The sequence below is a fragment of the Halichoerus grypus genome, chromosome 3 (genome assembly GCF_964656455.1).
Source record: "Halichoerus grypus chromosome 3, mHalGry1.hap1.1, whole genome shotgun sequence".
Lineage (NCBI taxonomy): Eukaryota > Metazoa > Chordata > Mammalia > Carnivora > Phocidae > Halichoerus > Halichoerus grypus.
In genome coordinates this window covers 39,249,762-39,265,985 of record NC_135714.1, presented here as the reverse complement: position 1 = coordinate 39,265,985, position 16,224 = coordinate 39,249,762, and the positions used below count along the sequence as shown (strand labels likewise).

The 16,224-nt window shown below is 39.5% G+C and overlaps 1 protein-coding gene across 1 annotated transcript in view; it reads left to right on the top strand.

Moving 5' to 3' along the window:
- Nucleotides 1-16,224, top strand: part of CORIN (corin, serine peptidase) — a 197,846-nt gene that overhangs the window by 116,799 nt on the left and 64,823 nt on the right. Inside the window, exons 6-8 of the mRNA XM_036096676.2 lie at nt 7,877-7,984; nt 11,398-11,508; nt 13,206-13,322. Coding sequence (XP_035952569.1) covers nt 7,877-7,984; nt 11,398-11,508; nt 13,206-13,322 — 336 coding nt within the window. The remainder of the gene's footprint in view (nt 1-7,876; nt 7,985-11,397; nt 11,509-13,205; nt 13,323-16,224) is intronic.

Here is a 16,224-nt window from a genome sequence, read left to right as displayed (position 1 = left end):
TAAGACATTTGTTTTTATAATTTGGAATTCTCTCTTCAGAAAAACCTGTAGCATATGATTTTACATGAAAAACATTTTCATAAGACGTATACTTACATTGGGGAGAATTGCTGTGGACTTAGGAGGGAATATTTTTATAGAGCACCCGCAGTAGGGAATTTAAAATGGTTCAATAGAATTATATCCAATTTATGGGAAATGTGGTGGAATCTTTTCCTTATCTCCCAATATGGCCCATGAGAGATTATTAAAGTTTTGTATGTGCCTCTGCCCCAGTGGTTGGGCCAACACTGGCTCATCATTACGTTCCTTCATTGCACCCAGCGCATCGAGCATTGCACTTTAAACAGTAAGAGATTGCTGCCGCTTGGGTTGAATTGAATTGGAAGGAGTAAATTTTCCTAGTCAGTGACTGAACAAACAAGGTATTACTACTATTCTGTAAGGTCTATAGCACGTCCTCGGAGCTGAAGAGTTCATTAAGGAAGATAATGGGCTTTCCTCATGAGCATACTTTAACACCCATGTGGTTTGGTCAGTTGAGGAAATAAAATACATCCCTTCAGAAAATTTGTCTGAAAATGCTTAGTTACATCTTGAAAGCTTCGTGTGCAATTCTTTCCAAACTTACAAGGGCATTCGACTCTGAGTTTTAACATTCAGTGCCTGTGGTATTGTAGTCATTTATTGAGGGTGCCACGCTCCCACTGTCACCACCCTGTGGTGAAGGAATAGTGTAAGTCTGAAATAGGGCATGGATGCAAATCAGAGCGTGAATGCAGCCTACATACGCCTGAGGGGAGAAGCAAGTTTTGCTGGGCATTCCTAATGAGAAGCAGAAGGATATGCCAGCTCCCAGGCTGCTGGCAGGTATGGGAGGAGGAGGACTGCCTTCAAAGAAAGGAAGAGAAGGAATTATTATTTGTGGGTCTCCTAATCAACTATGCTAGAAGCATCTATTTACATGATTTGATTTAATTTTTAGCTAAGGATGTATTACCCTTTTTAAACAGATGCAGAGCTGAGGTTGAGGGTCATGAATGAATTTGCCAGTGGTTCAGAGTGCAAGAGTTGAACCTGGTCCTCTATTATTTGTTTGTTTGTTTCTATTGAAGTGTAATTGACACACAATGTTATATTAGTTTTAGGTGTGCAACACAGTGATTCGACAGTTCTGTACGTTACTCAATGCTTACCACAAGTGTAGTCACCATCTGTCCCCATACAGTATTGTCGACTATATTCCCTATGCTGTACTTTTCATCCCCATAACTTATTTATCACTGGAAGTTGTACCTCTTACTCCCCTTCACCTATTTCCACCCATCCCCTCACCCCTTCCCCTCTGGCAATCACCAGTTTTTTCTTTGTATGTATGAGTCTGTTTCTGCTTCTGTTTCTGTTTGTTTGTTTTGTTTTCTAGATTCCACATATAAATGAAATAATTTGGTATTTGTCCTTCTCTGTCTGACTTATTTCATTTAGCATAATACCCTCAAGGTCCACCCATGTTGTCGCAAATGGCAAGATCTCATTCTTGTTCATATAAGTTCAGACTTGGTGAACAGTTACCTTCTGATCATTTCTATGAGAGGAAAATATTTATGTTGGATGCTCTATGACACTTTGGCAGATAATTGTTTATTACACCGGTAAGCCAAGTATCAGGAAGCCCCACCTGCAGGGATCCTAAATCAGTTGTTCTAGAGTTGGAGCCCAGCTTCCTTTGCAAAACTGTCCAGGTAATTCTAACATGCAGCCAGATTTGAGGCCACTGGACTAGAGGGTGTCTGGTGTGTCTTTTGTTACTCACATTCTATAATCTTTTGATTCTGTAACCAGCTCTAGAATGGTGTCTGGTACATAGCTGGGGCTTAGCACATGAATAATCGCTGTCACAAAACAGCTTCAAGGAAAATGGTTATCACAAAGAAAAGAGCTGCCACAAAGTCCACACATTCTAAGCCACATAAAATCACTGTCAAATACTTTTGGAAATCATTTGCTCGAATTTGGGGTATAATTGGTTGACTTATATTTTAGTATAATTATACTACGTATTATACTAATTATACTACATACTAATTATGCTGTGTTAACTACTTATTCTAAGTACAATTAATTATACTAATTACCACAAAGTGTAGTGATTACTCCTGTAATCTCTTGAGTCGGGCTGCCTGGGTTCCTATCTCTTTACCATTTCCTGCTTCTGTGAACCTGGGCAAGTCTCCATCTCTCTGGGCCTCCGTGTCCTCATCAGTAAAATAAGACAATAACAGTAGCTGTCTCTAGAACTCTTGTGCAGAATAACGAACATTTGCCTATGTAGCACATAGACCATTGTCTGTCTGACATGCAATAATGCTGAAAGAGTGCCAGGATTTATGGTTGCTGTTGTGGTTATTGCAATCTTATTCACCGCATCTCCCCTCCCTTCCACACACCCCCCACCTCACCTCCATCCACCCCTCCCCAGTGCCTCTTACCTCCAAGCTGTAAAGGATGACCACTGGAAGTCATGGGGACAGCTGATAAAGGTCAGGGGATATTTTGTAGAGGAAACAAACACTAAAATAGCCACAATAGCTTTATTTATTTATTTATTTATTTATTTATTTATTATTTATTTAATAGATTTTTATTTATTTATTTTAGGGGGGGAAGGAGCAGAGGGAGAGGGAGGGAGGGAGAAGCAGACTCCCTGCTGAGTGTGGAGCCAGATGAGGGGCTGGATCTCATGAGCCTGAGATCATGACCTGAGCTGAAACCAAGAGTCAGATGCATAACCAACTGAGCCACCCAGGCGCCCCAAATATCTGCAACAGTTTTAAAACCAGCACCACATGAAGCTATTTTAGAAAGGAGGGAACCCAAACAGCACAAAATAAAAACTGATATTCTAGGTGATGTTTTTGAATCACTAAAAATGACTGCATTTACTATATTCTTTTTACTAAGGCAGAGATGCAAGTAAATACCAGAAATATTTCCATCAAAATAATAAAAAGGAGAATATTACATTCTACACTAAAGGAAGAAGCTTCAGATGTCTGGAAAATTCACTTCCGTTTAGTAGCAATCTGTTACAGGAATCAATAAAACTATTGAATATTCTTGAATTCCTGCTATGTGAAGCATGTTCTAGATACCCAGGAAATATAAAGACTGTTAAGACATGGTTTCTTTCTTCATGAATCTTTGAGCCTAATCAGAGAAATAACATATAAACATGGAGATCATTGAATATGGTACTTCAGAGCAAAAATAATGGAGGAGATGTCACAAAGAAAAATATTGGTATAAACAAAAAGATAGGAGTGGTAGGTCCTTTGAGTATAGATGAGGGCAGGATTATAAGGAGTTATATTGGTGTGGAGAAAGCTGATGGAAAGATGGGATTAAAACTAGGCCGTGGACACAGGTGATGTTTAGAAAATCTAATTCAGTGGTTCAGAAGTGAGGGCAGTTTTTGCTCCCCAGGGAACATTTTGTAATGTATGGAGACATACTTGATTGTCACAGTGTGGAGTTTGGACGAGGTGTTACTGGCATTTAGTGGGTAGAGACGAGAGATGCTGTTCAGCATCCTACAGTGCACACGACAGTCCTCACAATAAAGAATTACCCACTCCAAATTGTCAGTAGTACTGCTGTGGAGAAGTCTTCCTTCAGGGCTAGAAGTCAATAGTCAAAAGCACCCAGGGAGTCAAGAAACCTAAGTAACTGTAGTGAGCTAGGCAACTGTGGGCAAACCATGTAACCTCTCTGGTCATCTCAAAATGAGGGCGCCTCTGGGTGGAAATTGAGCCTCCCTACTTGAATCTTGAGTTGAGGCAACACAATTATGTTTATAGACTCATAGAGACTGAGCTAAATGAATGAAGCTCTTGATAAAAGGTTTTCTGTTCTTTAGTTGTCTCCTTTAATTTAGTGATAATCTTGAGTGGGGAAAATGTTAATAGTGTAAGATGCCAAACTGAAATGAATATCAACATGCAAGAACTTCAGAAGTAACATTTTACATCAGGTACTCATTAAGAAGAAAAATCTGTATCTAGAAAGACATCTACCTTAGGTTATGTAAAATTATGCTTATACTGAGCAAGAAAGTCATAGCAAAAAGCTTTTGAAAATTTTGATTTGTTGGCCCTAAATTGTGCTGACATCTCTTTTCAATTCAAATAAACATTTATTCCAATAAAAGGAGGCACTGTGATCTTTGCTATTTGCTATTCATTTCTGCCGTGCAGTGCCTCCAGTTAAGGTTTTGTGTGTTTACAAGTAAGCCATAATAATGGAAAGTTGAATCTGCACCTGTGTGAATAAGGAGTTTTTAAAAATGCTTGAGTCATCTCCACTTATGAAATAAATGTTGATTTTTATGAAATAATTTAATAAATGACAGCATTCATTTAAAAAATATCTACAACAAGGTGTTTTAATATGAATTCGCAAGGTTTTCAGAATGGGCCTCACAGAGGGGTTGCATGAATCTTTAGAAATTTTTGGCGTGTTCCAAGGTTAATCAGATTCTAAAAGGAGTATTTGATTCCCCAGTCTTACCATCAAAAAAAAAAAAAAAAAGTAAGTGCACTGCCTAAAAAAAAAAAAATTAACTCATGTGGTTTAAAATATGTCACCCCTCCACCCCACCCCCTCCCCTGGGGAACGCAAATAGTTTTGCACTGATGGTCAGATTGAGGCCCCGGTTATTGCTGATGCTAGCATAGTGATTCAAAATTTCCCACAAGAGTAGTTTAGATGAAAAAAAAACAAAACAAAAATCAAAAAGACCTTTTGAAACTTCCCAAGGAAATGTGTATATTTTGATGCACAAATTCCTCAACCCTGCTCGGTGGGCAGGAGAACCAATGTTGTAAACTTTCTTGACTCAGGGAGCGCTGAGTGCAGCAGTTGCCTGGCGGCAGTGGGGTGCAGGGTGGAAAGTTAGCGCCCTCTGCTGAATGGGAGGAAATAGTACTGTCGAGGTGAAAACTGGGACCTCTACTTAGTTCTTTATTTTCCCTTATGATGGTCATCCTTGTGATTAAAATTATTCAGCCTGGGGGAAATAAAAAATTAAAAGTACTTACAAAGTTCTGCATGTGTATAAGTGTGAGCATATGTGTAGCACACGTATGTGTGTGTTGTTCACATACACACCCTTTTTAATGTAGGCACTGAACAGATGGTCCCCCTAAGGCTTGTTACACTTTTAAAGTGATGTGATTCTAAAAGTATTTAAGTAGCTTCTTAGAAGAATGCTTCAGAAAATAGAAATTTATAATTCATATAAGTAACAAGTAAATATTTTGATGTATGTGGCTAACAGTTTAACTGATCAATGCCCAAGAATTTTGATAAGGAATTATTATAGGGTTTGGGACGTTTATAGTGAAGAGGTACCCATCACCAGTCATGTGAGATGCAGACTTATGCTTGTGGAGAAACAATCAGCTAGAATTTAGGAGACTGGACTATTGATCATTAAACTTAATTTACTTTAAATAAGAGAAAAGATAATACATTAAGAAATCTCATTTCTATTAAATGCAGGCTTCTTTACACATATTAACTTAAAACTTTTTTAAAGCTTTATTGAGTACAATATCCATACCATATGTTATCCCATTGATTTTTAGTAAATTTATAGATTTGTATGACCATTACTGCAATCTATTTCTAGAACTTCTTCATCGCCCCTCAGATTTCCCTCCCACCTGTTTGTAGGCAGTCCCCACTCCCAACCCTCCAGCCACAGATAACCACTGCTCTGATTTCTGTCTCTGTAAGTATTCTTTTTCCAGGAATTTCATAAATGGATCATACAATGTGTAGTCTTTGTATCTGGTTTCTTTTATTTAGCATAGTGGTTTTGAGGTTCATCTATGCTGTCACACATATCAAAAGTGTCATATTTTTAATGGCTGGGCAGTATTTCATCATTTCAGTATTTTATATTTTGATTATTCATTCACCAGCTGGTGAACATTTGGACTGTTTCTAGTTTTTGGCTATTATAAATAATGCTACTATGAACATTTATGTACAAGTCTGTGTGTGGATGTATGTTTCCTTTCTCTTGGGTAGCTTTCTAAGGATGGAATTCATAAATTGTATGATAAGGTTATAGTTAACTTTATGAAAAGCCACTGTACTGCTTTCTAAGGTGGCATTATTATTTTACATCCCCACCAACTATATATGAGAGCTTCAGTTTCTCAGAATCCTTGCCAATACTTGGTATTTTCTGTTTTTTAAAAATTATTATTATAGCCATCTTAGGGGATATGTAATAGTACCTCATTGGGGTTTTAATTTGCATTTCCTTAATGACTGATTATATTGAGCACCTTTTTACGTGCTTATTAGCTATTTGTATGTCTTCTGTGAATATTTTCTATTCAACTCTTTTGTGTACTTGTAATTGAGTTGTCTTATTATTGAGTGTAGGAGTTCTATGTATACTCTGGGTGTAAGTCCTTTATCAGATACATGATTTGCAATACTTATTTCAGTATGAGGTTTGTCTTTTCATTTTCTTAATAGTATCTTTTGAGGCACAAATATATATTTTTTTAAGATTTTATTTATTTATTTGTCAGAGAGAGAGCACAAGCAGGGGGAGTGGCAGGCAGAGGGAGAATTAGGCTCCCTGCTGAGCAAGGAGCCAGATGAGGGGCTCGATCCCAAGACCCTGAAATCATGACCTGAGCCGAAGGCAAATGCTCAACCTACTGAGCCACCCAGGCATCCCACAAATATATTTCTTTAATAAAGTCCATTTGTTACTATTTTTTAATTGCTTGTGCTTTTGTTGTTGTAGCTAAGAATTTGTTACATCCAAGAATTCTTCCAAGGTCAAAAAGATTTTTTTCCTATTTTTTTTTTCTTGAGGCTTTATAATTTTAGCTCTTACACTGAAGTCCGTGATCCACTTTGAGATAATCTTTTGTAAGTTTTGAGGTAAAAGCCAGACTTTACAATTGTCCCAACACCATTTGTTGAAAAGTATTATCTTTCCATTGAATTGTGTTGGCATCTTACACATATTCATTTACATTACAGACATTTATTAATCTCTTCCCCAAAACCCTATTAAGTAATTGACCTTATCCTAATTTCGTAAATCAATTTGAAGATTCATAGATTTTAACTAATACACTCAAGTTCCCACAGCTGGTAGATGGCAGAACCAGGAGACCCAAGTATCTGGTTTACCCAAGTACAAGAAATATCTTATTAAAATTTCATCACATGTTGCTTACTTCAATATAAAACCTTAAGCTCCTTGAGGTCACATATCACTTAGTCTTATATTGCCACCGTAATCTAGTCCAGTATTGCTTGAGGGTCCTGTTATGAAACACTCAATTGACTTAAGTGATTTTGTGTGAAAATAACCTTATCATCTCAATAATTTTTTCTCTCAGTTATGTTTGTACTTATCATTGATAAAACCAGACTTTTATTTTAAAATAACTGCTCACCTTCTATTAAAAGTCATTCATTCTGTATGAACATGAACTTCATTAGGAACCATGGTGAGTTGAGAGTGTCTGTGCTCATAGTTGACTATAAAGGAGCTTTCGGGTAACATAAAGTGGATCTCAGATAAAGACTTTCAGACAGTGATAGAAGTATTGGCTTGGAAGCCAGAGGGTCCTAGTCCTGGCTCTGCAGTCACTTGTTATGTGACCTTGAGCAAGACCTTGGATCTCTCTGTACCACAGTCTCCTCACTGGTACAACAGTAGATGTGGACCTGGTTACCATTATGATTTGCCTCCCAGGATATGCTTTTGTTAAATGAAGTACTGTTTTAACACCCTGTTCTGCTCTGATGACTCATCAGTGGCTTCTCTTATGTACAGATTGCAGTGAGAATATGTTCCACTGTCATACGGGCAAGTGCCTTAATTACAGCCTTGTGTGTGATGGATACGATGACTGCGGGGACCTGAGTGATGAGCAGAACTGTGGTAAGTAGCATTGTCTCCCTAAGGTTTTCATTGAAAGTTACAGAAATGTGTAACCCAGAACCCATAGCCCATTGTTTGTTAATGTGATTGGAAGATTAAATGACAAGATGGTTGGTTTCTTAATTTTTAGAAAGAGGAGGTTTTTTCAATTACTAGTCTCAGTCATGTCTTATGTGTAAATGTAATATTTCTTATATAAAGTCATAATAAGGAAGTGCTTAAGAAGTACAGTGGAAAGATGGGTAACAGTTGTTAATATGTTAGTAATATTTTCTCCTTGAGAGTGTTCTATTTCTTCTTTGGTTAGAGCCAGTGGCTCATGTTTAGATTTTGAGCTCTTGAGCAAAACTTTGCAGACACATATATTGTCATGTGTCTGATGCCCTTATTATATGCAACCAAAGACCCCTCCTTTAGTTGATTGCCAAGCATGGCAGGGACAACTTCAGTAGAACTGACACCTAGGGTTAGGACAAGCACATTTATTTTATGTACACAATCTGATCTTATCTTTTAAAAAATGAACTTACTTACTAGTTACACGTTCGTACCTATAAACATCTTCCTAATTCCCCACCCCAGACCCTGGTAACTACTATTCTACTCCCTGTTTTTACAAATTTGGCTTTTTAAGATTCCTCATATAAATGCTATCACACAGTGTTTGTCTTTCTCTTTGACTTATCTCACTTAGCATAAACACACACACTGTTCTATGTCCATTATATCTTTTTTTTTTAAAGATTTTATTTTATTTATTTGACAGAGAGAGACACAGTGAGAGAGGGAACACAAGCCAGGGACAGTGAAAGAGGGAGAAGAAGGCTTCCCGCCAAGCACATTATATCTTAATAAATAAAAGAATGAACCTACTATTTAAAGAGCTGTGTTCAGTTGTGAATGGCATCTCATGAATTAAAAAGCAGCAAAATTCCTTTTGCTTATTTACCTTTTTGACTTTGTGGTTACCTTTAGAATTTTTAGGTAGTGTATTACTGAGTGACATGAGGACTTTGTAATATGAACAACAAGGCAAGCTAAGATGAGGAGGTGCCCTGGAAAAAGGGTGTGAAATAATATTTAGCAATTAGAGAATATTGAAGTGGATGTTGGGGAAGAATTAGAGTAATGCCTTGGAGCGGCAAGTCTCAGAAATGGCCCCATACTGGGAAACTAGCTTGTTTCTAGAAGCAGCTGTCCAACTGCCTCTCACTGTATCCATAAAAATCTTGGAAATATGTATATGTACAAATCATCCCAGAAGTCACTAGGTAGATACGGATTGCCTTCTGGGACTGAATAATTGTGGGACAAAGAGTGAGAGGCCATTTTAATTTTATACATCACAGACCTTCTAGTTGGAAGAGGCCTTATAGATGATCTAATCCAAACCCTCCTTTTACCAGTGAGATCACTGGAGAAAAGAGCGGGGGTGGGGGGGAATGTGGGGAACGGGGTGGAGGGCTTGGTAGTTGGACAGGTCAGTGGAAAGGGCCAGGGTATAGTTACTGTGTGATAAAGAATGGTCTTACCACTCAACATATTTCCTCTGAAGATAGTAGGATATCACAAAGTGCGCTCTTAGGGTGATTTTGCCCTATGCAATGGTAATAATTACAACTTTCCCTTAGACCAGTCTCTGCCCCAGCTGCCCATCGTTACCAGGCTGAGCATGTGCTGGTTCTTCTGGTTTCTGCACAGGCATCCCATCTATTGTGTCTTTCTTCTTTTCTCTGCACTCCCAGCTTCCATATACCTTACTTAATTGTTCCAATGTGCCTTCTCAGATTCATGGTCACTCTGTGAGTCTGTCAGTGACAGTGGCACTATTCATGGATACTCGTAATAGTTCCCCAGTATTGAATCTGTCATCCATGAATCCACACATATCTTTTATTTATTTATCTTTATTTTTTTAATTTAAAAGGCAAAAGATTTATGCGATATGAAGAGAAACCAGAGTATTTTATTCTTTTTAATTTAGATTCAATTAACCAACATAGAGTACATCATTAGTTTCAGATGTAGTGTTCAGTAATTCATCAGTTGCATATAACACCCAGTGCTCATCACATCAAGTGCCTTCCTTAATGCCCATCACCCAGTTACCCCTCCCCCCCCCCAGCAACCCTCAGTTTGTTTCGTAGAGTTAAGAGCCTCTCATGGTTGTCTCCCTCTCTGATGACTTCCCATTCAGTTTTCCCTCCCTTCCCCTATGATCCTCTGTGCTGTTTCTTATATTCCACATATGAGTGAAACGATGGAATTGTCTTTCTCTGATTGACTTATTTCGCTCAGTATAATACCCTCCAGTTCCATCCACATCGATGTAAATGGTAAGTATTCATCCCTTCTGATGGCTGAGTAATGTTCCATTGTATATATATATACCACATCTTTATCCATTCATCTATTGTTGAACATCTCAGCTCTTTCCACAATTTGACTATTCACACATATCTTTTTTTAAGATTTTATTTATTTATTTATTTGACAGAGAGAGACACAGTGAGAGAGGGAACACAAGCAGGGGGAGTGGGAGAGGGAGAAGAAGGCTTTCCGCGGAGCAGGGAGCCCGATGCGGGGCTCAATCCCAGGACCCTGGGATCACGACCCGAGCCGAAGGCAGACGCCTAATGACTGAGTCACCCAGGCGCCCCCACACATATCTTTTAAAGGGTTATTTATATTAAGGTTATTCCACATCTCATGGTAAAGAATCCTATAGATTCTATTCTCTGTGAGAAGAAACATCACTTAATTCCCCCTTTTATCCAGGAATGTGTAGTTTGGGGGAGAGGTTAAATCCAGGCTAAAAAGAATCATGAAAAAAAAAAAATATATATATATATAAATATCCTGCATTTCTCATCCAGCAGTTTTTCCCAATACGAGTGTATATATTAAGATGGTTTGATAGAAAGCCTAAGCTTAGAGTCAGGAAAGATGACTGGAGATAGCTGCCTTCCCAATTTACTATAGAGAGGTAGGTTACAATTCTTAGAAACGTGATAGAGTTGTTGCAAATACATCTAATCAGCTATCTACATTGTGAAACCTACATCACAGTTCTGTTTATTTTAGCCAATGTGAAAATCAAACATTTTTCATAGGGAAAGAAAACAACAACTAAACAAAACAAAAATCAGGAACAAACTATAGGTCCTGAGAAAGCTGGCCAGTCATTACTCATCTGAAAAACAGACAGGTCTTACCCCATAGAGATGGTGGCCAGTGGGTCACATGCTTGTGCAGGAGGTGGCATTTTAACTGTTCCAGATCCATCATAGAAAAAGTATTGAGGGTATTGGAACAGTTGAACAGACTCTCTTCAGCTGGAGCTATGAGTCATTCGGTTCTACGTGTTTGTCATGCTGGTTCTCCGCATCCCTACGAGTTTCTGTTTTCTCCAGATTGCAATCTCACAAAGGAGCATCGCTGTGGAGATGGGCGCTGCATCGCGATAGAGTGGGTGTGTGATGGTGACCACGACTGTGTGGATAAGTCTGATGAGGTCAATTGCTGTGAGTTCCCTGATGATTTCCATTTACTTATTTTTTCATTTCTGCCTGGTTAGACAAATACAGTACCCAGCATTCAAACGGAAGATCGTTATACTTTGGCTGTAATCTATAAAGATAATAATTAAGCAGCATAATGACAAATGTCATGCATCTGGCTTCCACATGTCTCTCCCCACAACTCCAAGCTTAATTTGGCTGCTCTGGCCAAGCAGGTGTCTATTTTCTCTATCACTGGCCACACATCTGTGACTTTGTCAAAGGGGATGTTCTTCCCAAAGATTGGGGGACTTTTTTTCTGCGAAGTATATATGAGCAGTTAGGCTTCCCTGCAGGAGCCTCCATACATGTTCTCAGGTACCATTTTGGGAGAATATGGAGAGAATTGCCAGAGAGAAGAAAACCTTCGTAGCTCATAGAGTTATATAGAATGTACAATAATAATTATAACTTTATGGGCTGTTGTGTTTCTGGGTGAGTAAACAGCCTTGAATCTTGAAGCTAGGTGTTAAAAGAGCAATATTGACCTGAGTTAAAATGATGCATTTTATGCATGTTCAAACTAATTCAAGTTTTTATTCCATCTTTTGCTAAGGGTCAACAAAGTTGATACATATGAGATTGAATATTTAACTTGCCTATAATATGAGGCAAAAATTGAAATGTGGGTTGCATGATTTTTATTTTGACATAAGAGAAGTCATCTAAATTAATTAGCAAATGCAATGCCCACTCTCCCCTTCCTGAATTGAGTTGGAACTGGAAATATCACTTGAGTCCTTGTTGGTGGACATAGTGGAATGGAGTGGACTATGTCTCGGTGCATCTTGGGAAAGCAAGGACATGGTGCTCAAGTATAACGATTCTGGCATTGAGCCTTGGTTCAAGCATAAGGAGCTTTAATATTAGGCAGTAACAGTGAAGGCTGAGGCCACAAGATACACGGGTTTCTGATGCTCTAAAGGACAATAGTGATAAAATTTAGACAACCTTCAGGAATGGAAGGTGAGTGGCCACTAGACCATCCCTTTCAAATGTCAGATGCCATAAGCAAATTTTGAAATAAGGTGTTTATTGTGTGCAGGGTATTAAGCAAGTTCTTTCACATAGGTCATTTCATTGGCCCTTTAGATTGGGTTGGAATAAAATGAAATGTTTGGGTTTAGAGTCAGAGAAGCTTGCCTTCACATTCTGGCACCAGCTTTTAACAGCCCTGTGACTTCGAGACAGTCGCTAAACTCTCTAGAGTTTAACTTCCTTATTCTAAACAAGGTTGATAATACCTCTTTTGCAAATCCGTTATGAGGATTTGAGATTCGATACATAACGCTCCCAGCACAGTTATCACCGTGTAGCAAGCCTTTAATAAATCGTAGTTTTTATATGCACAGTAAAGCTGCAGATCATTAACATCATTAACACAATTTCTTACCCCACCCTTATCAAGAAAAAGTTAATTCCTTAGTAAGTGCTATTTAATAAGGCAGGGGAGAGTCAGGAAAGAAAACTTTCCATCCCAAAAACCCTTGGGATGAAACACATTGACGGCACACTCCTTCACTTCTGCAGACCACACAGATATTCCGAACACTTCCTTTCTCGGTGATGCCAGATAAGCGGGCATCTCGATAGGCTCTACAGATGGCGAGAAGGACCAGACGGTGCAGTGACTGTCGGACTGTTGTTCTGGCCTTCCGCAGCCTGCCACAGCCAAGGTCTGGCCGAGTGCCGGAGTGGACAGTGTATCCCCAGCACCTTCCAGTGTGACGGGGACGAGGACTGCAGGGACGGCACTGACGAGGAGAATTGCAGCCAGAGTAAGTGTGCGTCCCCTGCCCCGTGCATTCCTGCCTGTCGGGCCTTTCCTGGGGAACAGAGCAAAACCTTGGCAGTTACCTAATGCTCAGTGCGATCCCCGCATACATCGGTCCAGATTTCCTGGCGCAGCGCTCCTCACGGTGCTGGCCCGCCCGGAAACCCCTTCTCCTGGTGAATAGAATTCTCGAGCATCGTACACTACACAATCATTCCTAAGCGGAGACAATGGAGGTTGAACACTTACACAGCGTGGGAGATTCAGTTAACGGTTTTGGGGAAAGTCAACACAATGATAAAGGAAAAGCTGAGTACGTAGTATTCCATTAAATTAGATTAGGTTCCAATTAGGAGGAATTGGCTTCTGAAATTAAATGTGAAAGCCTCCTAAAATAACCGTGTTCAGAGAAGCACTTTCTTTTTCTTTTTTTAAAGATTTTATTTATTTATTTGAGAGAGAGAATGAGAGCATGGGAAGGGGAGGGTCAGAGGGAGAAGCAGACTCCCCACTGAGCAGGGAGCCTGATGTGGGCCTCAATCCCAGGACTCTCAGATCATGACCTGAGCCAAAGGTAGACGCTTAACTGACTGAGCCACCCAGGTGCTCCAGTGTCATCTTATTTTTTATTTCAAGTTTTTATTTAAATTCTAGTTAGTTAACATATAGTGTAATATCGGTTTCAGGAGTAGAGTTTAGTGATTCATCACAAAGAAGCAGTTCATGTCTCACGTGATGGAGCAATATACTCAGCTACACCTGGAAAGGGTCACTGATGTCATCTGTGAAACTCGAAAAGAAGAAGTAAATCAAATAAGTTGGCTTTTAAACTGTTGTTCCACACTGATTGTTTGAAGCCCCACTTTGAGTCGAAGCATCTCTCAGCACAGGGCTGCTAGGAATACCCCTTGACTTAAAAATCACTGCATTTGTTTATCCATGACCTCGCCACTCACCAGCATAGACTAGTCATTAAGAAGGTGGCCTTTGGAGCCCAGCTGCCCGGGTTCAGGCACCAGCTCTGCTAAGCTCTGCTACCTACTATCTCATTCACTTGAGGCTGGTAACTCAACTCTGTTGTGTCTCGGCTTCTGTGTCTGCAAACTCAGAGTCATAACTGCCTCACAGAGTTGGCCCATGGTGAGCACTCCGTAAATGTGAGCTCTCGTTACATGGCTGTTGTGTTAAAACATGTCTTGGGCTGGGCATATCACAAATTGGCCAGTGAGATTGGTCACCTGTAGCCAAATTAGTTTTGTCTTAATAAACACTGATCATTAGAATTGCTTTAGTGAAAAAGCATTCCAGACCTAAAGGGAGACACTTTTAATCACAGATTTAATACCTATAACATCAGATAAAGGGTGCTTCGTTTTAACCAGTTTTAAAATTCAGAAGCAGAGTCTTTTCTAACCATGAGTTATTATGTGCATACGAGCCAAGCACCTCCCTTTGGATCAAATTGTTCTTTCTTTCTCCATAATTCATCTCTGTTTGAAATAATCTTGGATTCTTTACTATGCAATGGCAAGATTCATAAAGTATTTCCTTACATATGTGAGATGCAAGAAAGTCATATGATAAAAATGGATCAAAAGTCAAATTTTATCATCTTTATATTACTTAATCTAATGAATTCAACTTAATAAATGCATGTCATGGTGCTCATAGGTGGTTAAACCACTGGGGATTTAGTGGCAAGTAAAGCAGCTCATGGAGCTTGCAGGCTCCTGGGGAAGATTGGCATGATACAAATAATTGTGCAAGTCAGTGTCTCACTCCATGGAGTGACATAGGCCATGAGGGAAAATTCAGGGAGCCACGTGCCATATATGGTATGAATGGCCTGGTACAGGGCCTCAGGGAAGGTTCCTTGAGGAAGAGATGTTGGAGCTAAGCTCTAAAGAATGAGTGGAGTTGACTTAATGAAGGAAAGTGGGACTGGAAAAAGCTTTTCAGACACAGGGACCTGCTTGGTCAAAGGTCCCAGGGAGGAAAGGAGCAAGGCATATGGAGGGTTTCAGGAGAAGGCCACTGTGATTAAATCTAGGAGTGAAGGGGAGGGTATGACTTCAGAATATTGTCACCAGTGAGCCCAGGCTGGCTCTGCTAGAGAGGCTGGGGAGGGAAGTAGGAGCCACCCAGGACTTTGGGCCCTACTCAGGATTCAGGCCTTTACAGCCCTCAGGCTCTGCTCTCAGCCTTCCTGTCTAGCCTCCCTGAGGCTCTAGTGAGGCCAACCTGTGCTCTTTCCACTACAGCCTTTGCATATTCTGTTGTCTGCTTGGGGCACCCATTCTACCTTCTTATGCCAACTCTACCCACCTGCCTTAAAAACTCCTTCAAGAAGCTTTCCCTTTATTGTCCTAGTCCACTTCTGTTGCCTTACAGACAGCTTCAGCAGTACTGTAATCACACAGCATGGTAAGGTTCTCTGGTCATGGCCATCCCCCTAGTTAGAGTATAAGCCATTTCACTTCTTTTATCTTTTAATGCTTCGTTGTCTATCTTGTCACATAAGCTTGTCACACAGCAAACACTCAATATCTGCTGAAATAATGAATGCATGTTGTCTTATTGAAATTAAATTTAAGAGACTAAACTCATGGAAATGAGCCTGGCTTACCTTGCAATGACGGTTCGACTCTGATGATATTAAAAAAAAAAAAAAAGGAGTGGCATCTCTTTTCTTCAAGGCTATGATATGTACTGTTGCACATTAATGGAAAGAGTCCAGTATAATAAACATTGTCTTATTATAGATAACATTATAGATAAGAATGATTATATGCATACACATACTGTTGTTTATTCTTAAAAATGTCTTGCAAGATTTTCTAGATTCCCGATGACATGTCTGAAAGTAATTGACTATAATGGGCAAGAGCCAGAAAGAGAACGGGCAG